General features: G+C 44.1%; 1 protein-coding gene across 2 annotated transcripts in view; it reads right to left on the bottom strand.

The window, feature by feature from the left end:
* Positions 1–3,237: 3,237 nt before the first annotated feature.
* NSMCE2 (NSE2 (MMS21) homolog, SMC5-SMC6 complex SUMO ligase) overlaps positions 3,238–24,769 on the bottom strand; it is a 225,845-nt gene continuing 204,313 nt past the window's right edge. The window contains exons 5-7 of one of the 2 annotated variants that reach the window (XM_053559629.1): positions 11,760–11,860; positions 11,280–11,386; positions 3,238–3,589 (exon numbers count right to left, since the gene is read on the bottom strand). In XM_053559629.1, coding sequence (XP_053415604.1) covers positions 3,472–3,589; positions 11,280–11,386; positions 11,760–11,860 — 326 coding nt within the window. In that variant the 3' untranslated portion in view covers positions 3,238–3,471. Of the gene's footprint in view, positions 3,590–10,848; positions 11,163–11,279; positions 11,387–11,759; positions 11,861–24,769 lie in introns of those variants that run through there. The other variant, XM_053559630.1, reaches the window with a different exon arrangement.

Below are 24,769 nucleotides of genomic sequence, written 5' to 3'. Positions count from 1 at the left end.
GGTCACCTGCATGTGCCAGTCAGTTCTAAGGGTTAGCTCCCCTTCTAGAAGAAACCCTAACATAAGGAGAGTGGTGCTGGAATGATGGGAAGATAAGGGACTGTGGTAGGACCCTGAATGCCAGGCCTGAATGGCCTTCTGTAGGAAGGGAAGGCTTTGGAGTAGGGTGTGAAACTACTTAATGAGTAGTCTGGTAGATTAATAGGGGAGGGGCAAGATGAGAGTTAGGAGACCAGGGGGAGGCTGTCAAGTGTGAAGCAAGGAGGGAGGGCCTGGTCTGGCAGAGTGTTTGCAGACAGAACTAGGAAGGGAGAATCACCAGTTGTGCTGAATGTTTGGATGACTGGAGTCTGCAAGCCTCTGGGAAGTGGTGGTCTCGATAACTGAGATAAGGAAGATGGGACCCAAGTGCAGGTGTGCTGATCACACAAGTGCCCACCATGGCCCTGGGGCACAGCCTAGAGGGCCAGAGGGCTGACTGCACACTCGCTGCTGTCTAATATGGCCTTGACCATGCACAAGTTTGTGACCTTGGGCAAATGACTCGATGACTCTGTGCCTCGGTTTCCTCATCTGTAAAATAGGGTAATAACAACTACCTCCTAGAGTTGTAGGGAGAATCAGATTAGGTGACATATTGAAGGCACTTAGACCTGAGCCTGGTGCACAGCAGAATCAGTTCACACTGGCCTTGGTTCCTCTTAGTCCTATAACTTATCTTTGTCCTTGCAAATAACTGTAACTAAGGAGTGTTCAACTGTAGAAGCTCTAACTCCATGTTTGAAGCTCACCTAAAATGTGAGAGAGAAATTATTTTATTTATCTTATTTTTTAGAGTTTGTGCCAATGTTTTAAGCTTACCAGTTGAAAGAATTAGCATTAAAAAAAAAATGCCACGTCCAAGACTTAAATCAGTCATATATAAAAAAACATTTAGCTAAAATGTCTAGTGTGGTTTTCAAATGCTACTCCTGGGGCCTTGGATAATCTCAGATGGGATTCTGGGGCTGTCTTGGGAAGAGGGGGATAGAACTCCCACCACCTCTGTGACCAGAATTGTTCCCCTTTATGCTGTCACAGATACTGGATTTCTTAGTAAGAGAAACATGAATTTCATTTGAAGACAGCTTTCCATTTTCTTTTACCTCCTGCATAGAAATTTACTAAGCATGCCAGATTGATAATAATAACCAAATGATAAACCTTCAAAAATGAAAATATTTCTTTCTTTTTTTTTTTCTTTTTTTGAGACAGAGTCTCACTATGTTGCCCTTGGTAGAGTGCTGTGGCGTCACAGCTCACAGCAACCTCAAACTTTTGGATCAAGTGATTCTCTTGCCTCAGCCTCCCAAGTAGCTGGGACTATAGGCACCTGCCACAACATCCAGCTATTTTTTTGTTGCAGTTGTTTAGCTGGCCAGAGCCAGGTTTGAACCCACCACCCTCAGTGTATGTGGCTGGTGCCATAACCACTGTGCTACAGACGCCGAGCCAAAAAATGAAAAGATATTTCATATAAAACATCAAACTCTTTGAATGGCTAGGCAAATTTATGACACATGAAATGCTGTTATTATTTTGCATTTTTCTAACCGGTGTAGGTATCCACATCAATATTCTATAATTTTCTTTAGGAAGAGTTGGGAAAGATGCAAATTGAATCTTGGGCAAACATTTCATTCCTATCCCTATCTGTTTAGGAAACCAAGTATTTTACAAAGGAATCACATTCCAAAAAAAGTAGGTCTGTTCTGGCTTAAATGTAATACCTTCCTCAGTAAAGTCTGATTCAGATACATCTTAGGAAATTCAAAATCATTTAGTTTGCAGAGAAGTGAATGTCATGCTACATTCTGAATTCCATGAAGATGTTTTCAAAATTGATTTTGAGCTCAAATACATGCCATTATTTCATGGCCTTTACTGCCATGGTGACGTGTCGAATTCAGTTATTTCTATATTTTAGTTAGGGACTTTTTTGTGTGTGCATGTGCACACACACATTTATTTACAAAATCTTTGGCTTTTAAATATGGGCTTTGAATATATTCTTAGACTTGAATTAGTCAACAGGGAAGAGGAGAGAATGGGATTAAGAATGACCCATGTGTGGCCCCAGCTCTGCCGCGTCCTAGTGCCATGACTCTCCATGGGTGACTTCCCTCTCTGTGCCTCATTTTCCTTATCCGTAGGTGGGAGTAATAACCAGGCCCCTCAACAGGCTGTGAAGATCATAGGAGTTAATATTACATACAGCACTTAGAACAGAACCTTGTACACAGCAAGTACTCAATAAATGTTAGCCATCATTAGGTATTTTTGATTTCCCAGTGTGGCGAGGATGTGCTTCATTTGGTTTAATTACACAACAGTCTAGTTGCTAAAAGGTTGCTGAGGGAGACAACAAATTGGCACTCTCTACAGTTAGAGTCGAAGATATTCAAATTTGGCTTCGCGCCCGTGGCTCAGTGAGTGGGGCGCTGGCCACATACACTGGTGGGTTTGAGCCCGGCCCGGGCCTGCTAAACAATGACAACTGCAACCTAAAAAATAGCTGGGTGTTGTGGTGGGTGCCTGTAGTCCCAGCTACTTGCGAGGCTGAGGCAAGAGAATCGCTTGAGCCCAAGAGTTTGAGGTTGTCACAGCACTCTACCGAGGGGGACATAGTGAAACTGTCTTTAAAAAAAAAAAGAAGATATTCAAATTAAAGACACTGCTGTTTATAAGTCCACAGATCCTTAGGGGTGACAGGACATCCCAGAGCATCTTGTTCAACATCTTTACTATATGGCCCAAGACACCAAGGCCCAGGGGTGACGTCACTTGCAGAAAGCAGCAGCCAGGATGTGTCTGCTCAGTTGACACTTCAGGCTCTTGGAGGGCTGCAGCAACCTTTCCACGATGGCCACTGATTATCACTGCACTGATAAGCCTGTTACCAGAGCATTCTATGCCAATCAGAATGACAACAAAAGCATTTATATCTTTGGAACTGTCAATAGACAAAGCAAATATAGAAAAGTAAACTGATTCCGCACTCTAACCTTATGTTATTATTTACTATACTGATAGAAAATGCTTTGCCACTGGGGTGTTTCTATGGTTTTTATTTTAAATATCACTTGAAAGACATTCTTCAGTTAAAACTATTATAAAAGTCAGTCTGACGTAACAGAAGTAGAAAAGTTTGCACCTTTGGCGTTTACACCTCAGGAGGTGCATAGACAGGACTCAACGGCAGATAGTCAAAGTTTTATTTAACATAGAACACATAAAAATAAACAATATAATTTGCTTGCATTTTTGTTGTGTAATTAGAAAAGTGTTTTCAATCATACTTAAAACCATGAAGTTTACCCCAAACAAAGTATGCTCTGCAGCCGGTCCCGACTGCGTGGCTAAGGGCCGCGCTCATGGGTGGCTGCGGTAGGAGGTAGGCTGCTGACGTCCCTGCCGGCAGGTGACGTTTTCCTACTCGGACTGACGATGTCTTTTCTTGTTGTGGTTCTCGATGGCCCTTCTAAGTGCTTCGTCCTGGATGAGGTCTGACATTCTCATATCTGTGTGGCTACAGCCAATTTTAGGACAACTGTGAGGAAGGAAGACAGTTAACTCAGTCCACTTGACTGCCTAGAGCATAAACTTCTTTCATATTCAAGTGTTTAAGTGGGGCTATTTTACCAAAAATGGCATATGTGTTAAAAAGTCAGGAATGATTTTATTCTTGGATTGCCTCCCTGAGCCCGGGGCTGGGGACACAGCAGGGCACAAATAGTGCCTACTTCACGGTGTTACTTTCTAATGAGGGAGGGAGGCAACCGCTGCGTGACCAGATACGCGCGTGCTGAGTTCAGGTACATCGAGTACCACGAAGGCAGTGAAGTAGGGTCCGGGACAGAGAGTACGGGGTCAGAGCCAGCCCCGCTGAGCAGGCCAGAGTGTGGGAGGAAGTCTGCGCACAATGTGTGTGATCCAGCCTGAGGCGGCAGCAAGTGTAAACGCCGAGGAGGTTCAGCTTGCTGCTCCGGAGTGAGAGCAGATGTGTATGGCTGAAGCGACCTGGGCGAGAGGGGGCGCCCTAGGAGGGGCGGCTAGAGGGCGAGTGGGGCTTCGGATTTTATTTAAAATACAGAGGAAACATAGGAGGGTTTCGAGGTAGCAAAGGGCTATGGTTTGGTTTATACTTAGAAAACATTCCTCTAGCTGCTTAATGGAGAGCACAGGTGGGGAGGCAAGAGTGGGCCAGGGCAGCTGGGCTGAGGGCGGTGGCAGGGATTAGCTCAGGACACACCTGAGCGTAGGACGTAGTGGACTTGCTGATGGAGGGCATGTCGGTGTACAGGAAACAGAGGAGCTGAACTTCACTGGAAGGGTTTGGCCCGGGCAGATGGGCGGGTGGTGGTGCCCTTTATTGTGATGGGTGATCATGGGCAAGGCCAGCCGGGTCCTGGTACTGGGAGTCCTGACTGGCATCGTTCCCTCTGGAGAGCCCACTTGACCTCTCAGCAGAGAGACTGCAGGGTGGCTGGGTCTTGGGGGAAAGGCTGTGGCTAAAGATATCAGCGTGTGAGTCGCCCAGAAAGGGGTGGAACTAAAGCCACAGCCCTGTTTAGATGTGATCTCCTCGGAAGGCAGTGGGTTGGATGAAGTCACCTGATTGCGTCTCAGCGTGAACCAGATTCTGGTAGACTAGAGGCCCCGTGTTTGGAGTCAAGCTGACCTAGGTCTGAATTCTCTCTCTACCACCTGCTTGCTGGTTATGAGACTCTGGGCAATGTGACCTTTCTAAGCCTCTGCTCCCGCTGATTTAAAACGGGGAGAGAATCTACTTCCCACAGTGACAGGCAACACGGTGTTCAATGATGTCTATTTTCTTCACTGTCTCCTGCGACTGTCATTTGTTCCCCGACCATCATTCTTCCAAGCAGTTTTAAAGTCCCTGATCTATTTATATCTTGCACACATCCCACCCACCCATTGCTGTGTCACTGACCCTTCTGTGAGGTGGCCCTGTGCTAGGTTCTAAGCACACAACTGTGAACACAGACGACACGGCTCCTGCCCACACGGAGCTCGAGCCCAGTGATCTGAGACAGCTCTCCAAAACACACAAGTATATAAAGACCCAAAATAACAAATATAAGACAAAAGATGCAAATCAGAGAGGAAGAAAGGTGGTCACAGAGTTCTACTTTGTTTAATGGTAGGAAGCCCAATAGCCCAACACCAAAGAGAACTTCTTTTTCTCGGCCCTGATCTCTGGATCGAGGAGTCTTTGTATTCGAGGGGCGTTAGTCAGGGGAATGAATGAGACGATTCATTCGTGATCAGTGACACAGCTACATGGAAGAAGAGCAGGGCGGTCTGGCTCAGGCGTGCATCACCTTGATAACTTGGCTGTGCATGAGGGTAGGGCTTGAGAAAAGCTTTATGCTAGTTTAAAAATCTGTATTTTTTCCTAGCCTGGCTGCATGCTCTTAGGTCTCAGAGTGATTTTTTTCATTATGCACGAAAATAAGCAGCTAAGATTATGAGGAGGATATGGGGATACGGGTGCTTTCATCATGTTAGAAAGCACGTTTTCATCACTTTAGAAATGGAACTCCAAGTAGGTTGCTGGGATCCCTCCTTTGATGCACCAAATCACTGACTAGCCGCTGCCGACTGCCTGGCCTTGGTCTCTCCCTATAGCAGAGTCTAACTCCAATAGCCAGACAGTGAATAAGCGGTGGACAGGGAAGTGGGGAGGGCTTCCTGATGACCTCAGTGGCCATAGTCAGTAAATGAGAGCATTTTGAGAACATCTGATGGACTTAACCACACCGCTCAGCAGAAGAGCAGGCGCCCACATCCACTTCAATGGGATGGAGCCCAGACTGATCCACATCAAACAAAGAGGCCTGAGCTCACTCAGAGGATAGAGGCAAGAACCAAATAGCCCTTCCAAGGGGAGCCAGATGGTCTAATGACAAAAGTACAGGCTCCAAAGTGAGAAGGACCTAAGCTTACATCTCCCAGCTGTGACACTCTGGGTAAGTGGCTTAATTCTCTGTGCCTCAGTTTTTTCCTTTAAAAAGATGCGAGGCTCTTGTGGGTCCTGTGTTGGAGGAGCTCGCTTCGGGTCCTACAATGCCCCAGCACCTTCTTTAGTCCACAACTTCTACAGTGAAGAAGCCTGGAGAAGAGCCAGCCCTTCCACACTGGCATGGTGTGGGGTTGCCAGCAACACTGTCCAGTATGAGGGACGGTTCAGAGAAGAGTTTCTGGAGGGGAGGTTAATGTAGGGGGTGGGGCAAAACCCTGTTTCTCACCCATCTCAAATAAACAAACACACACAAAAATTTTAAGCAAAAAAGGATAAGAACAGGCCATGATGTTGTGGTACTGACTGAGGGCACTCCTCGGGAGGAACAACCCTCTACATAAGCAGGAGGCATTAATCCCCCATACCGTGGTGAGCAAGGCAGGTGTGGCAACACTTCCTATCACCGCGGTGCAGGGCGGGACTCAGCCCTCCAGGCCTGCATGGAGAGGCTGGGCCTGAATCAGGCCACTGCCCAGGCACAAGCAGGCACAAAAGGGTCTGCGGCACAAAGGGAACTGGGTCTGAGGTTCCACAAGGCTGCGGGGAGCCTTGGCCTCAGTGATAGCTCAAGGAGCACAAGGTTCTGAGTCTTACAAATTCCTGAGTTCCAAGAATTCCAAGGTTCAATCCACAATTGGTAGAAAGAAGGTCTTGAGATACTTTAGGAAGTCTGAGTAGGATAAATTCCTGTCATACCTAAGCACAGAGTAATTCTAATGAGTCTGAATAATCTGTCACTAAGTGGCACAGTGTGCGACCATGACTCCAGCAGTCTCACCTGAAAGACCCTCTGCTGTTTGTTTGTGCTCTGGGCTCCACAAAGACCTTACTCCTAAGGGCTTTGTTTCTCCATAGCCAAGAAATTTGCGGCTAGAATAAAATTCCCTCCCCTTTCCTTGATCCCAGAAATGCTATGAGAGGAGGGTGTTGTTCCCACTTTCAGATGAGGACACTGAAGCTGACAGGTGAAATGACTTGTTGGCAAAGCACAAACCCGGAGTTCTGTGGAACGACTCATTTCTATTCAACTTCATTTTACCCTACATATTCTTAAATATGACTGTTAAAAAAAGGACTGGTGGGCGGTGCCTGTGGCTCAAAGGCAGGGCGCCGGCCCCATATGCCAGAGGTGGTGGGTTCAAACCCAACCCTGGCCAAAAAACCACACACACACACAAAAGGGACTGGTAAAATTGGAAATATCTTATTAATATGAAGACCACACGGCAGCTTTATTTAATAAGAAAGATGACAATAGTTTCACTATCAAGAGATTATTTTGGGCAATTATTCTAACTACTCTACTTAGTTAGGGCTAAAGTGTCAACAATATCAGTGTGACTCAAGGCAGTGCAGAGAGGCCTTCCCAGAGACTGAAGCACCCACAGAAAAATTCAGTCATTGCCCAGAAACACAATGTACCTGGAACTCCAGTCTAACAAAACATAATTAGAACAATCTAGGAGGAAGAAATGAGATGTCTCAAACTGGATGTGTCACAGACATTTTTAAACAAAGGGAACCCAGAACTGCTCATCACCCTAACATGCATCATGGGAAGTGACACAGTTCACGCTTCATCAGCAGCCTCGGGGGTATGTCTCACAGAGGCCCAGAATTCTCACCTGCTGCCAGGGCCCTTATCTCCAGGCCACTGGACTCTCCTATCTCTGCCTCTCCTGACCCTGGCTGTGCTGGGGTCTTCCTGGTTGATCTTTTCATTGCTTAACAAAGTGCCTTTTGTGAGGGTTGATACCAGGCTCTGGTCAGGTGCTGAGGGCACCACAGTGAGCAGAGCAAAGCTTAGAATCTGGCCTTGAGGAACTTGGGGCCAGGCTAAGGTCCCACCTCGCTGTCTTGCCACCAGCAAATGCGTCTATTCCAGGGCCACGTCTATGATGGCAGATAAGTGGGCTTGACTCCTCTGTACCAATAACCTCACAATCAACTTCGCCAGCTCTGAGTCCTCTCTTGAGTTCAAAACCCATGTTTTCTGTAATTCCTAGACATTTCCAAATGGCTGTGCAGCTGGGACCTCAAATTCAGCATAGCTGGAGCTGAGCCTGTCATAATCCTTTCCTAAGAGCGGTCCTCTCTCAGCCCTCTCTGGAGGTTACTGACAGCTAATTAAGAAATGCCAGCCAGGCCACCCCTCTCCTTCCTTCCTCCTACATTCAGCCTGCCACCAAATTCCATCCGCTGTACCTCCACAATCACGCTGGCCTCAACCTAAGCTCTCCTTATCGATAAGTTAAACTACGACACAAGCATCCCGATGACCTTTCACCTCCTGTGTTTCTAATCCACCCTCGGATGGCGATTACACTAATTCCCTCAAGTCCAGGTCGGCCCGTCTGGTTCCCTCAGTGTAATCTTCTCCCAGGCTTGTGGCGCAAGGGAGGTAAGAATGGTGGTGGTTATGATGATGACAGTGGATAAAGGCTGAACAGAACGACGACGGTGTAATGTTTACTGAGCCTTACTCTGTGCTAGGAACTTTAAGTGCTTCACATCTATCTTATTTAAATTACAAATTACAAAAATGAGGCAATTACAACTATTATCAATTTATAGATAAGAAAAATAATGAAATCATGACATTTAATGTACTCTGTAATTCATTTTCCTATCCTTTTAAAAAAGTTTTACTTTATTATTACTATTGTTGTTTTTATGAGAGACAAGGTCTCGGCATGTTGCTCAGACTGGTCTCAAACTCCTTGCTTCAGGGAATACAGGCACGAGCCACCGTGTTGGCTCTACGACTTTCCTATCTTAATTACTGTCTATATTGCATCTTTCTCTCTCTTTTTTTTAACCAGAGAGGGGGTCTTGCTCTGTCACTGAGACGGAAGTGCAGTGGCAACATCATAGCTCACTGTAGCCTTGAACTCCTAGTCGTAAGCAAACCTCTCACCTTAGCCTCCTGAGTAGCTGTGACTACAGGCGTGCATCACCATGCCCAGCTATTTTTCTTTTTTTTCATTTTTTGGTAGTGCTGAGGTCTTGCTATGTTGCTCAGACTGGCCTCGAACTCCTGCCCTCAAGGCAATCCTCCTGTCACAGCCTCCCATGTAGCTGGGATTAGAGTCCTGAGCCACTGAACCTTGCCCACAGCGTCCTTTTATTCCCCCTCTCAATATACAATAACCGCAAGTGTACTTACTGTCCACTAAGCAGGACAAAGACTCAATGGGGTGACACTCTTGGCCAGGAGAGTCCTCTTCACCATTCTCTGAAATTCTCATTGTTCAAGGTCCAGTGGAAATACTATCTTCTCTGTAAACCTCCCAGATTTCTTCCACTCAGACTTAGTTGTTATTATTTGTTAAGCTACGAGAAGCTAGAGTTTTTGACATCCACATTATGAAAGTATGACAGGAAAAGAACCTCTTCTAAATGACAAGAGTTACTCCAGTGCTTCCAAATATCATGTATAATTCAAAAGAACATTATAAAGTCAAAGTATGTAATTAAGACGACCTGTCTAATGTGAGGCCTATTCTGGGAGTTGCTGCCATAATTCTGCTGGTGAGAATTATGCTTTGTATCAGTACCTGCCCTTTCCAAATCTGACTCTAAGAGAATACTGCAAACTTTAAGAGTTGTGAAAGAGAACGAACTAGGAATACCTTATTCTTAGCAATTATTTTAATACTATGTTGCTCTTCAGGAAATGAACACAGAAAAAAGTTAACAGAAAGGGAAGGCTTAGAAGTCTAGCAACAAAGAAAATTATATTCACAGGGAAAAATGACAGGTTCACTGTAGAAAGTTCTCTTTTGTCTTTTCTTTCTGGCCTCGAACTATCCCCCTGTCTAGGCCTCCCAAAGTGCTGGGATTACAGGCAGGAGCCACTGTGCCTGGCCTCACATTTCAAATCGAAGCCAGAAACTCAAAACGGGTAAAAACGTACTGTGGATAGCCTCCATTTTATAACCATTAGGTTGAAATACCATTATTCTTCTAGACTAAATATGGTGAATTACTTGACTAAATGACCATCAAGATATTTACAGTCGCAGAAACACTATCTCTAAGTCCACACCCAGATGACGATCGGTGGGGAACTGCAATTCCAGTTCTGGACCAGCAAATTTGGCACTGGAGAAGCAAAGTACACATCAAAGGGACCGTTATCAGAAGTCTACTGAGAACCAGTCACACCTGCAATTCCAATCCTATAACAAATCTGTGATAAGAGCACAAGAAACGCCAAACTGAGTCTAAGTCAGTCCAGCGACCTCAGGATTCTGTGTCATTATAGGGACAGGGCCACGGTCCTCTGTGGCCATGCGGGAAAAGAAGGGAGGGGATATATACATATATATATCCGGAAAACTTCCAATTAGGAAAATAATTTCTTACTCAAATTATTAAGTTATTATTTAATTTATTAAAATTTCTCATTGAAAATCTGAGTTTTTTATTTGCCTGAGTCTCTCCCTGTTACCTATACTGGAGTACAGCGGCATTGGCACAGCTCACAGTAACCACAAACGCTGGCCCAAGCCTCTTGTCCACTCCCGAGTAGCTGGGACTACAGGTGTCCCACCACCACACCCGGCTAATCTTTTTTCCATTTTTAGTAAAGAAGGGAGAGGGGGGTAGGGTGGGGTGGGTTTTCTCACTCTTGCTCAGGCTGGTCTTGAACTCCTGAGCTCAAGTGATCTTCCCACCTCAGCCTCCCAAAGTGCTAGGATTATAGGTGTGAGCCACCTCACCTGGCTGAAAAACTGAATAGTAAAATTATTAAAAATAAATTCTCAGTTGCCCACCAACTTGCTTAAACCTTTGGAAAGTTGTTTAAATAATATATGAAAAATTTTCCATGACAAATCTTCACCATGATAAAAAGTGTTTACTTAATGATACTTTTTTACATAAAAAGTACCCGTAATATAGGAAGCAAAATTCATAAAAATCCTGTTATCTAATGATTAAAATTCAATATAATCCTTTTTTCTTCTGTTCTGAAGGTGTGGTTGAAGCTCCTTCAGCTTCTTCCTGAACAGATTACTAATTCTTCCCTTATGTATTGTTTTTCCAGAAAGCCAGCTTCCATGTTTATAGTATCCTGGAGGTGAATGCAATGTGGGGGAGACATTTAAGTATCTTTTCCTCTGGCATGAACACCCCCCCCCGACTGACTACCACTAGGGAAGGCGCCACTTCCTTTCCTGACCCAACTTACCAGGCCTTTTTCTTCCGCCTGTGCTTGGACTCAATCATGCGAACAATGGCTTCCTCCTCATAGGTGTGGCCACACACTTTATTTTTCACTGGTTTCTTCATTTCCAACTGTAATCAAGGACATGTTAGGCTTCCAGCAACAATAATGATCAACTTCTAGTAGCTGTTTTTTCCTAGTCCTGGGCTGTTTAACTTCCCATTCTCGTGGCTTTAGATAACTATCAGTCTTTAGATAAAAAAAATGCAGGGAGACCTGTGGCACTACTGTCACTTGGCCTGTGGGCCAGGACTCTACTCTTAGGTGCTTACGGCCTGGTGGATGGCAAGTTCTTTCCAGCCCAAGAACCTCCATGTATCCTCTTCAACCCTCATCACTTTTCTTTTCTAGCTCCTTAACTTCCCACTTAAAATCAAGCAAACAGGAAGATTTTGGCCCCTGTGATGTGAACAGTTTTCTTTCAAAAGGAGGAAAAAGCAATACCTGTGTAATGGGGCAGATGAAGTTGGTCTGACTTTGGGTCACAATCATATCTTCATCCACTCCTTCTGTGCTATCAGCGTCTCTATCGGCTTGAAGACCATCTAGAAAAAAAAGGGGAGCTGATGAGCCTGTTGTCTACCCTTGTACCAAAGTCGAGGAAGAAACAGAAGGAAGAGAGGTTAATCGTCTCTTGGGGTGCATTTGGTGTTAGCCCCCATGCTAGGCACTTGGATGCAGATTAATTCTTTTGCTCTTAAGAGAACACTGCAGGGTACCTGATTTTGTCCATTTTTGATAAGAAAACTGAGCAGTAAAAAAACCAAAAAAAAAAAAACAAAACTTCTTCAAAGTTACAGACAATTAATATGCAAGGAAGTTCTGCCCAGTGATTGGGAGTGTGACTTCAGAGTCAGAGGACTGAAGTGGTCATTAGCTGTGAGACGCTGGCTAGGAAGGTGCCCTTGTTGAAACCTTCTTCTTTATAGCTCTGTTACAAAAATTAAAAGACATGAAGAATGTGCTGTGCGTTGTATAACTCACGACACAAGAAAACAATAAGTAGTAATTACTATTAGGAAGTGCAGGGGTTCTCAAACTTTTTGGTTATAGGTTTGAATCCTTTTAGATATTATTTAAGGTACCAAAGAACTTTTTCTATGTGGGTTATAAGGCATTAAGACTGAGGGATTTAAAAAATGTATTAATTCATTTAAAAATACCAATAATAATCCCAGTACATGTTAACATAAACATTTTAAAAATTAAAAGTAATCATATTTCCAGAACCCATACACGAAAAAAGAGAGCGAGCAGAGTGCATGGTTTTCCACCTGCATGACGATCTTTAATGTCCAATTGTGATATCTGTGTACACTTTCAATCTGTTGCAATATGACATGTCATGCAGCCTCTGAAGAAATTCACTAATGAAAAGAACGAGAGTGCAAACGGCAAATAAGATCATACTTTTATCACGAAAACAGTTTCTGACCTTAAAGAAACCTCAAGAGACTCTGAGGGACCCCAGGGAACCCTCTGAGAACTGCTGAACGGCTCTGAAAGCAGCACCATCTCCTTCTGCAACCCGTGTTCTTTTCATTACATCCCACTTGCCCCTCCCTCACGGAGGAAAAAACAGAGCACAGATAATGTTTGAATGGGCTATTGCACACGAAAGCCTTTGTCCCTGAAGAGGGACGCTGGCCAGTGTGCACAGAAGCCAAAAGATCAATAGCTCTGTAAACACAAGTGTTGACAGTGTCCTTCCTTCCCTGCCCTTTCCTTTCTCTACTCTCTTCTCCCTTCCTTCGTTTTGGCAAAATAATATGGACATTAAAACTGCTTTACATATATATATATGTTTTTTAAAGAGACAAGGTCTCACTCTGTTGCCAGGCGGGAGTGCAGTGGCAGGATCATAGCTCCCCGTAGTCCCAAATTCTTGGGCTGTGGTGATCTTCCTGCCTCAGCCTCCTGAGTGTGTGGGACTACAGGTGTACATCACCACGTCCAGCTCACTTTTTTATCCTTTGTGGGATGGAGTCTTGGTATTGCTCAGGCTGGTGTCAAACTCCTGGCCTCAAGTGATCCTCCCAAAGCACTGAGATTACAGGTGTGGCCCACCGTGCCCAGCCTGCTTTCCTTTTAACGTGTAAAGAGGAAGTGTACATGGCTCCAATGGTTTGTCGTATCTTTCAGTTCCACAGAACTGAGGACTCTGGGCCTCCACCTAGGCCGGACGAAGTGCTTGTCTACAAAGGTACCACAGGTTGAGCATCTGTTATCCAAAATGCTTGGGACCAGAAGTGCTTTAGGTTTTGGATTTTTTTTTTTTTTTAATAGAGACAGAGTTTCACTTTATCGCCCTCGGTAGAGTGCCGTGGCCTCACACAGCTCACAGCAACCTCCAACTCCTGGGCTTAAGTGATTCTCTTGCCTCAGCCTCCTGAGTAGCTGGGACTACAGGCGCCCACCACGATGCCCGGCTATTTTTTTTTTTTTGTTGCAGTTTGGCCGGGGCCAGGTTTGAACCCGCCACCCTCGGTATAGGGGGCCGGCGCCCTACTCACTGAGCCACAGGCGCCGCCCTGGATTTTTTTTTTTTTAATTTTGGAATATTTTCAAGAACATAGCGATATTGTGAAAAGGGGATGCAAATCTAAACATGAAATTCAGGTGTGTTTCATATACAACTTATACACATAGCCTGAAGGTAATTTTATACGGAATTTTTTCATAGTTTTGTGCACCTGTCACATGAGGTCAGGTGTGGAATTTCCCACTTGTGGCATCACGGGGGCCCTCACAAAGTCTTTGGATTAGGGATGCTCTACCTCCTGGGTGCAGGAAGAGATTATGGAGCTGTTCTTCAAGGCTACACAGGGAGGTGATGGCTGGAACCCATGGGCTCCTCTGACTTAATTTACTCTTTTTTTTTGGTAGTAATTTTACTTTCTTTCAGTAGCTAGTGCTGTTTTGTATGCCAGCAGCCTGCTGTCCATTGCCCCCAAACCAGCTCTCATTCTCTGAGGAAGGCAAGGATGAAGACCTCAGCGCTTAGGACTTCCCAGGCAGAACATTTTTACCCACTGGGCAATGAGGTACAATGAATGCCTTAGGCCTTCCAGTTTTTCAGGGACCTATAAAAATGTGTGAGACCTTGAAATCCATTTATTGGCTTCAAAACAGGGTAACTATAAAATTGAAATTACTAAATGTTAAAGGTCTACAAAACGCAATGCTAACTTCATTTATTGTTGATTTGGTCATTGAAAATGTTTCAACTGGAAGCAATATGTGGGCTAGATTACTTTTTTAACTTAAGAATTTCCAAGTATGCTAAGATAATTGCTAAGAAACTAGTAGGCAATTATAAAATATATTAAATGTGGAGGGTGCTAAATTTTAGTCTGTTTGCTGTGATATGGGGTGTCCTGAAATAATAATGCTTCCAACTCTGGAGGGTTTTCATGCTCCCCAGGACTTGTCTTTAGTTTTCCCAGTACAAGACTCAGACTCCTAAATGTCCTTTTATCAACCCCTGACTCCTCACAATGGCTCCGGTAAGCTGGGCAGGTAAGGAGAAAAGCCAAGGTTCAGGCCAGGAATAACTCTTGGACTCACTTTTCAAAGCCTCTTCCTGTGGGCTACTGCCTCCCATTTCGGATCGTGGTGTCCGATTCCCCAAATAAAAGTAGCTCTTTGCCATTTCTTACAGGGTTTATTCTGAACTGATGGCAGATTTCTGCCTGTAGGTGTTATACTGTGGAATTCACTAGAAAACCTGTTAAGATGAATAGCAGAGTTCAGCTGACGTGGGTCTGTTTGTTATTTTCTATTTTTAAATTTCAGAAGGTACAGGAAGTAAGAAGGCATAACTCACATGCAATGCCGACCACCAGGGAAGGCGGAGTGGGGAACTTCAAACCGTGGGTGGCTACCAGCATCACACATCATGAAAGAAGGTAACAAAAGTGAGACTGGGCAAGAATGCCGCCCGTGAGTAAGAGCCAGAGTCTCCAAACGTCTCTAGAGACAGAGCATTTCCTCACCCCGAATCTGTATTTATAGAAATTGACATTAGTGTTGGGATTCTCCAATGTGCTACTGAAAGGTCATGTCTGGCAATAATTATCACTTACAGTGATTTAGTTGACCTAAAGATAAACCTTTGTGTAAATTTTGCTTGGTACAGAAAATCTACTAAAATCACAGAAGTTTTTAAACTAAGGTTATCTATCTTAAGATTTCATTCATCTGGGGAAATTGGAGATTCAAAGAAATGGTGGATTTTGTCCAAAACGATGCAGGAATTTGAATACTAAAATCAGTACACTGGGAGTTGCCCTGGCCCCCAAATTGTTATTTCATTAATAATAACAATACCTCAGGTTTACTGAATATTATACATCAGCTACTGTGCTAAGTACTTTATAGACATTATTTCATTTAATCTTCAGAAAATACCCATGAAGAATGATACGGTTACTCTCATTATATAGAAAAGAAATTTAAGCTCCGAGATGTTTTTAAGGCAAATGCAGAAAATATTTGCCTTATAAAAAAGAAACAATTGGGTAAAATCAGTTTAATCTTTATTAAAGAGTTCACAATAATTTTCCTGATTATAGATAGAAAAATAAGCAAATTAGTCATATTGTTTTTATATTATATATACATATCACATATATATAAGACCCACACTGTACCCCCAGATGCCCTGGGCGCTGTGCTGAGGAGGAAGGTTACTCGAGGACAGTCACAGAGCTCCCACAAGACACCCAGCAGGGTGTGAGTCAGGTAACTTGAAAGTGGTGGAGAAACCATGGCAATGCTTGAAGTCGTCTTTCCAAAGGTCTCTGACTACGCCTCAGTGATGTAAATTGTGGGGGGTGGTAGTGAGGGCATGTATTGGACCCCAAGACGTGGTTCGGGATGACTCAGTTGTGATCTTGTGTGAAAAGTCAATCGGCTCTCTCTTCCATCTTCCTCATCTCAGCCACCACCCGCCCAGCAGCCCAAAGCCAAAACCTTTGGAATCATTCTTCACTGTTCCCCTTTCTTCATTCCTCACACTACTCCATTACCAGGTTCTGCTGACTCTGGTTCTGAGCCGTACCCCCTAACCCAGCTCCTTCTTGTTCTTTACCACGCCCCTCGGCGCAGACCACTACTGCCTCCTGCCTGGACCTTTGCAGATGCCGCCTAACTAGTGACCCTGCTTTGACAAGGGCCACAGCCTGCCCATGCCCGGTCCTGCAATGGCTTTCTCAGCCCTGTGTGACCTTGCCAGACAACCTCTCTGATCAGTCTCCCTGTCACCCATCACGTTCTGGGTACAGTGGCCTTTTTCTCTAGAACATGCCAAGTTCCTCCCGTCCTTGGGCCTCTACATTAACCTGTCTGGAATGTTCTTCCTCCTGCTCTTGCTCATCCTGCTCCTTCTTGTCATTTTAAAATGTCACTTTAAATGTCACCTTTGGAGAGGTCTCCTTGGATGTCCTAAGAAGAAGAAGAAGCCACACAGACTTTCTCTACCACATCACTCTAATGGGGCTCTCTGCGTAGCACGTGTGTGTGAGCATTATTTTCCTGTCTGTCCATCTTCCTTCCCTCCTTCCCCACTCCTTGTTCTTTTCCAGGAAAGCAGGGCCTTTGTTGTCTTGTTCACTGATGTTTCCTAGAGTCCAAAATAGTACTTGGCAAAAAAGTATGTGTTCAATAAACATTTGACAAGTAAAGCGCTTCATCCAACGTGGCAGGAGTGGACATATTTCTCACATGATTACACTTAACATATTTAGCAGACGTAGCACCACAAACACATACACACTCCCTTACACAATGATGATTTTATAGGTTTTAGTAAAATAACAGAACTTCACTCTCCTTGAGGGTGTAGCTGTGGACCCTGAATTACATGTCAAAGGCAGGAAGTAAATATAAGTTTTACAATTACAGTAGGCCGTGTGGTAATTACAAAGGAGAATCCAGACATGGTCTTGTGGTCAGAAAATACATTTGGTCCTGGCCACACACAGCCCTAGTATTAGTCACTCGTCTGTCTTCAAGCATGCCAAATTTGGCTACCAGTTAGAACATTTTATGCCAGATGGGAGATTGCTATGTGCTTCAATTAAGCCTCAACATTTTTCTAAAGCATTTTTTTCTCTTGAAACTAGTAGCACATGAAAAAATACTTCATAGATATTTGCTCTTGCTTGAAATGCTTGTTCGACTGCCCAGATTATTTTACTTGCACTATTCTAACGACCATATATTTGGAGAGGTTGAGATGGTGCATGCAAGATTTTTGGGCCACCCTAATGTGAAAGAGCACACTGATAATAAAAGTTTGAAACTCTATTTAGAGTGTGTACACACGTGTCTTTGTCAACTACTGATTTGTTTCTTCTACTCAATAACCTATGGCTGGGGCTCGGTGCCTGTAGCTCACTGAGTAGGGCACTGACCACATAAACTGAAGCTGGTGAGTTTGAGCTCGCCCGGGCCTGCTAAAAACAACAATGACAACTGCAACCAAAAAGTAGCTGGGCGTTGTGGTGTAGTCCCAGCTACTCGGCAGGCTAAGGCAAGAGAACCTCTTAAGCCCAAAAGTTTGAGGTTGCTGTGAGCTGTGACGCCACAGCACTCTACCGAGGGTGACACAGTGAGACTCTGTCTCAAAAACAAACAAACTCCCCCATACAGCTGGATTATGGGTGACCCCCGCCACCTGGGACCTCAGACACATCTTAGACTGTTTGTGGAAAAAGAAATCAGTAGCCTCCCTCCCTGAGACTTGGAACTAAGGGGCGCAAGTGTGTGCTTTGCCTGCTTTGAGGTCTACTTGATGGTACTCTGGGGTGTCTACCTTCGTGTCTCAGTTTCCTCCTGGGACTGGTGGCCTGTTATGAGTGTCACCCGTCTGGGAGGACCAAGCTGCCATCTCCCTTCTGGAGGGAACTGCATTCTAGCTTCCAATCCTCTCTGGCACTAAGAGCCTGCTATGTGTGAACAGCTTTTGCAGAATTAAGATGCAGGTCATATTCAGAGAGGGCCTACACCTTTAAAGATTTCCTAGATGTTACAACCCTCACAAAAGGGCAAAATACAAAGAACATAAATTTTAACAAAAATATTCAGTGAACACAGGCTGAGTTAATAGAGTACAATCAGAACAATGTTCAGGACAGAGTAAGAATCCAATAAATGTTATAATCAATGTTATATGCTTCTGTAATTGTATAGTTTCTGCTAATTATTACCTTTACCACTACTATGTGCCAGACGTTATGCTCAGTGGTCGCGAGAAACAATCCTTGCCCTCTGGGAGCTCAGTCACAAAGAACAGATGTACACAAAGCAAAGGAGAGGGCTACATATATAAAAGAGACTGTGGGAAGAAGGTCCCAGCTGGAACAGGTCAGCTGCTCTGAGGAGCTGATGTCTGAGGTACGTCAATGAGGAAGATCTTTCACTGACATTTTCTAATACAACTCTGCTGCCCCCTTAAACGAGAGCATCTCATTCATTACCACCGAAGGTCACCATTCTGACCCGTGTTCTTCCTCCCTTTCTTCTCCTAGCTGTCATCTAACTACACCTCAGATTCAAATCTCCAGGGCTGATTTCCTTTCTTTTGAAATCCCAGACACCCACTGTCTATCCCAGACAGTCTATTTCAGCTAGAATTTCCTCCTTATTCAATCATTCCATGTAAATGGAAATTCTCTTCCAGATATACTGAAAGCGCCTCAAGGAAAAGCATTGTGTGTTCAAGTCAAGCCAATTCAACTAGATGTGTTTATTGAACGCTTGCTCTGGGCCAAGCACTACACCAAATAACCAGCTGTGGATAGAAAGAGGACTAAGGTTGGGAGACGGATTTGAATACTGAACCTCCTGTGTGATGAGTGAAGTATACACGTATGAGTTTTGTACAAAGTACTAAAGCAGCGGTTCTCAGCCTGTGGGTCACAACCCCTTTAGGGGGTCGAAAGACCCTTTCATAGGGGTTGCCTAAGACCATTGAAAAACACAGATTTCTGATGGTCTTAGGAACCGAGACACTGCTCCTGTATCCGAAAATAATTTTATGGTTGGGGGTCACCACAACATGAGGAACTGTGTTAAAGGGTCACAGCACTAGGAAGGTTGAGAACCACTGTACTAAAGCATCTCTGAAAGTCAGGTGACCTGGAGAAGGTGGTGACTAAGCTAAGCTCTGTAGGGAGGTGTGAGACGGCAACAAGGATTACGGCATTTAGGAACAGGGCTCTGCAAAGCACCTGTTTGGATTTGCCTGGTCCCGTCACTTCATTAGCTGGGTGCTCCTGGGCAAGTTACTCAACCTTTCTGTGCCTCAGTCTTCTCAGCTGTGAAATGGAGCTAATAATGGTACTTATTTCACAGTGCTGTGTAAGGATTAAGCGAATTCCTGTATGAAAAGTTCTTTGAATGATGCCTGGCAAATAGCAAGTCACGGTAGCTGACACAGCACTATCAACATCTTCAATATGCTGGACGTCTCCACTCCCATGGCTCTTTGGCCACGCTCCTCTGAAGATGTTGAAAGTAATCAGAATGAAGAGTTTCTGCCAAATGAGCTTACATTTTAATACAATATATCCTTTTACATTATCATGTATTTGTTAATCTATCTACTTTTATTTTAGAACATCCTTTGTCCTCAGCTGACATCAGGTATTACTGTAATTTGCCTCCACTTAGTAAATACTGTCAAAATAGAAGGTTTTTAAAATCATCAAAACCCAGCACAATCAACTGGTGAGACAAAAATTAATCAGTTGAGACTTGGTCATGCAATGTCCATTGGAAGCCAAAAAATCCTGAACATGTAGTACGATTAATCTTAAAAAATGGCATATGGAAAAAAGTCTGAAAGAATATATGATGAAATGTTACTGCCCATCACGTTCTGGTGATGTAACTCCTGCATATGGGAACTGGGAGTAGAGAATTAAGGACAATTTCTGAGATTTCTGGAGAACAGTTGTTTAGCTTGAGCTTCTTATACTCAGTCCCTTCAAGAGATCAACTAATATTTATGAGGTCAGTAGGATTGATGGCAATGAGGGTGTATAAATTTGTTTTTTCTATTTGTCAAACTGAAACAAATGATGAGATAAAGTCCAGAGATCACGGCATTTGAAAAGGGAACTGGAAGACTTCCAATTGCTCAACTTTAAAACTGCAATGTTCCACTTTTGGGTAAGACAGAGGTGACGACACCATTTCAATCCCTCTTTTTTTTCTAGATATATGATTCTAAAAACAGTTACAATATTCCTAACTTCTCAGATCCCTTACGAGGTAATGTACCATAATTTAATTTACATAGTATGTCCTCTCCCACCTCCTCTCATTTTGAAACACAAAACAATAAAGAAATGCCTGTCTAGAACGTGAAACTTTAATAACAGAATAACGCTAGCTCTAATACTGTAATTTGTCTTGTAATGCTTCTCAAATCCTCAAAGGATAGAAGATAAAGAACCACTAAAGATGTCTATTTTGGGATAAAGCCCAGTGGAAGAGGAAGTACCTGTGTCCCCGAGTGTGCGCAGAGCTGGTCGTGTCTGTGAACGTCAACACCGTTCTGAGACTCTAGGGACTGAAGTGCATGCTCTCCCACTGCCCCGGAATGAATCCGATGTGTTACTTCTTAGGATTTACTCCGCATGGCAACTACAAAGTGCCTCAGAAACTTGCTATTGATTTAACATGCTTATTTTTCCTTTTTACATGCATTTAATAGAGTATGAAGATTTACATTTGATCTATTTTAAAACTATTTTTTATACTAGCACTATGCACCCATGTTTAAAAAAAAAAAAACAGTCAAGAGAACAATCTCCAATGTAAATTCAATATGAAAGAAATTTTAAAAAGGTCAAAGCCCAAGGGTGCAAATATAATAGAGTTTAAAGATCCTATCAACGATGATGTTGGCCAAGTCCCCCAAATGTAGCTCAGCTTCACAGCCTGGCTAAGTGGTCAGAGCAACCAGGGAAGCATTGCTTGAATGTCCAGAGGTGAGGGCTCTAGGACTGTTCAGCCTGCAATGACGTCTGCCTTTAGTTTTCAGGGTCTCATCTGATTTAGCCTAACAGCCTAAACAGAAAACATACCCAAAACAAAAAAACCTGCTGGCTGGCTGGATGGAATAAAATGAAAGCAAGAAGGAGAGGGTTGGCGAAGGAAGGAGCTAAAGGATGAGGGTGAACTTCAGTCCTGGGGAGCCCAAGAAAGGGCACCAGGGAGCCAATGCCCTGAACAGAGCACTTGCCTCTGAGCCTTCCTTCCTCTCCCCGACCTCATCCACTTTCCATCCTCTTTAAAACCTTCCCCACATGCAAAGGAAGGCACATGACTTCAAAATCAGGATCAGCTTAGGACACAGCTCTTGTGAATGTGTACAATAGATGTGAGTCATTTGTTCGTTTTGTAAACATGAAGAAATCACGCTTTTAAAACTTCCTCCTTTATGACATTCGCAGAGCTTAACAATATGTTTAGCATGGAACGTTTATTCTTTTCCTCATCCACACCCAAGATGTCAAGGGGGACAAATGTACGTTCTCAAAGAAAGCGCATATATTCCAGGACCAGTGACAATTATGAGAGAGCATGAGTGGAAGTGAAAGGGGCTGTGATGTACAGGAGTCCTAGGTTGTGCCACAGAGAAGTGCGGAGAACTGAGAAACAGTCCAGGAAGGTGTTTTGTCTAGGCCACTGCCTTGCTATGGGAAAGCTTCCCAGGGTCCCAGGGGTCTCTCCCCCAACCCCTTCATCCCAGGCACTTAACACATCAAACATCATTTGTAATCATCTGTTTATGTAGCTGTTTACCCACAAGGACAAGGATGGCTTTTATTCATCCCTAGATCCCCAGTGAGAAGAAACAGACTCTTTGAATTTGCTTTAGGAACTCTACAGGAACATAAAAGGTCCCAGACAACTGCCCTTCTGACCACGTAAAGGATGTGATGCTGTTGGGGTGTGGCCACACGTGTAGCCCAGAGCAGGCTTCTCAGCCAGACCGTGCAGGAAGCAGCGAGCCAGCACCCAGTAATGAACGCACACCCCAGCATCACAGAGGACAAGGCAGTGCAGACCTCTCCAATTCCTCTGACTACAATCTGCTTCCTTAGCTAAAAATTCTCTTAAGACAAAGAAGGAAAAAAATTGGAGAGGCTGTTGTCACAGCGACTGGGGAAGCCCCTCTCTCACCCTGGGGCCCTCAACCATGAGCCCAGGGAGGGCAGAGGTTAGCAGGAGACTGAGGAGCAAATATAGAAGGCAGGCTAAAGCGAAGGGGGAACTTCAAGGAGGCATGGAGGTTATGATGCAGGGGATGTAATTAGCACACTGATTATTGGGGTCATAATTAGGAGCAAGGGGATGAAATTAGGAAAAGGAACATTTGAACTGTTGGGCAAAATTTGGTGAGGGAGGCATGAGTTTCTCAGACTTGGAGGTCTTCTTCACAGACTGGGGGCAAAGCTGGTTCAAAATGAGCAAAGCTGGTTCAAAATAAGCTAGCAATTATTTAAAGACAATTTTATTTTTGTTACCCAAAGTAGCTTAGGTTACTTGATGACACACAGAGGTCTCTTGTATCTAATTTTATCATGCTGTTCTTCATTCTAAATTAAATAGTAAAATAGCTAATGATAAAAAAGTCTGTGACTGTTTCATTCTAAAAACATGATTCAATGTCTAAGGAGATCAAAATGGCAAATCAAGAACAAATAAGAAGGAAATACAATCAAACGTGCTTCAATTTACAACAGATGCACAGACCAGAAAGGAAGACTAAAAATAGGACTTGTTTCTCTTATATTTCAGAACTAATTTGGTTATTTTATTTTTCAGGAAATAATACAAAGATGGCAATTTAACTTAACTGTTGTCAGTAAATGGTAAAAGCATTAGCTTTCAAATTTTAACCTACTTTCACAATGACAGCTGAGCAGCATTTCTACAGTGGTTGGATCACTGAAACTTGTAACCCTAAATATAATCAAATGTCATGTTGCATTAAAAAGCTACAGTGTTGGAGGCTTATGGTTTCCTAGGATCAGGAGCAAGATTTAAAGGAAATTTATTTTCTCTTCCTCATTTAAAAGCCCAAGGTGTGACTCATGCAACTTTCATTTAGTTACTGCTGACCACCTGCTGTTCCCTAAGCTCAGAGGATGGTGCTGAAACAGACAAAGCATCTCATGACAGTAGCGGTGTCACCAGCACCAGGAGAGAGGTGGCTGTGGAACTCGCGGGTGGTGGGTGCAGGAGGCTTCTTAAAATGACTGCGGGAGGGACAAAGGCACCGGTGGAACTCTGAAGGAAAAGGAGGTAAGACGAAGGGGGGCAAATGTAAGAGAAAGCAAGGGGCTATTCCAGGATGCTCTGTGGTGGCAGCCGTGCCAATGACACGCACATATGCCGTATGACATCCATTACAGGACACTCGGAATAACAGCACCTGAAAGGCAGGTTTTCTGATATTACTTGATATTTTTCTAGGATCATTACTATTTATTTATTTAATTTTTTTTGAGACAGAGTCTCACCACACAGCAACCTTAAAGTCTTGGGCTCAAGCAATTCTCTTGCCTCAGCCTCCCAAGTAACTGGGACTACAGGTGCCCGTCACAATGCCTGGCTATTTTTTTGTTGCAGCTGTCATTGCTGTTTAGCCAGTCCGGGCCGGGTTTGAACCCCCCACCCGCGGTGCATGTGGCTGGTGCCGTAACCACTGTGCTGCTACAGGCGCCGAGCTGGATCATTACTATTTAAGTGCCCCCTAGAATGTAAGTTGCACAGAAGCCTGCCCACTGCTTCCTCTTTTCTCCACCTGGCCCCCATTAACCGAGTGTCTTATCGTGTGTGGTAGGTACTGTGGACACCAGGATAAGGCAGAGCCCTCAATCTAAAGAACTTAATGTTCTTTTGTCAGCACAGAGAGTGCTGGTAACAGTATGAGAGAGAGAAACTCTGAGCTTCATGGTAGACTCAGGAGGAAGAAGGCTGGTCCAAGTGGCGCTAGCAGCCCATGCTGCCCAGAGGCCAGAGAAACCAGCTGCATTTGGGAAACTGTAAGGCTGGGGGAGAGGAAGTTGGGGGCAGGGCTGAAGGACACCAGACACAGCTGAGCAGTGACCCTTTCTCCATAGCAGCCAGGTGTCAAGAGCACCTTTAAAATCCTATCGTCTCTGCATGCAAATTAGCAATGTAGAACAGTTTTGACAACATGTCTCAGGGCAAGTCACATTTTGTGATGGGACACTTTGAGCTCTCCCTCCATTGCCTGCTCATCTTTGCCCTTCATATCAACTGTAAATCCAGACCTAGAGCTACAATTAAGTTCTCAGGGAATTCTTTAAAAACCTTTGGTCTGAATTCAGATCTTTAGTTGCCTGAAGCACCATGATGGCCTGATGCGGTCCTTATTTTTTTCATAATCAGTCAGCTCCATCATACAT

Source organism: Nycticebus coucang, chromosome 13 (assembly GCF_027406575.1).
Source record: "Nycticebus coucang isolate mNycCou1 chromosome 13, mNycCou1.pri, whole genome shotgun sequence".
Lineage (NCBI taxonomy): Eukaryota > Metazoa > Chordata > Mammalia > Primates > Lorisidae > Nycticebus > Nycticebus coucang.
This window is presented reverse-complemented; position numbering and strand designations above follow the sequence as displayed.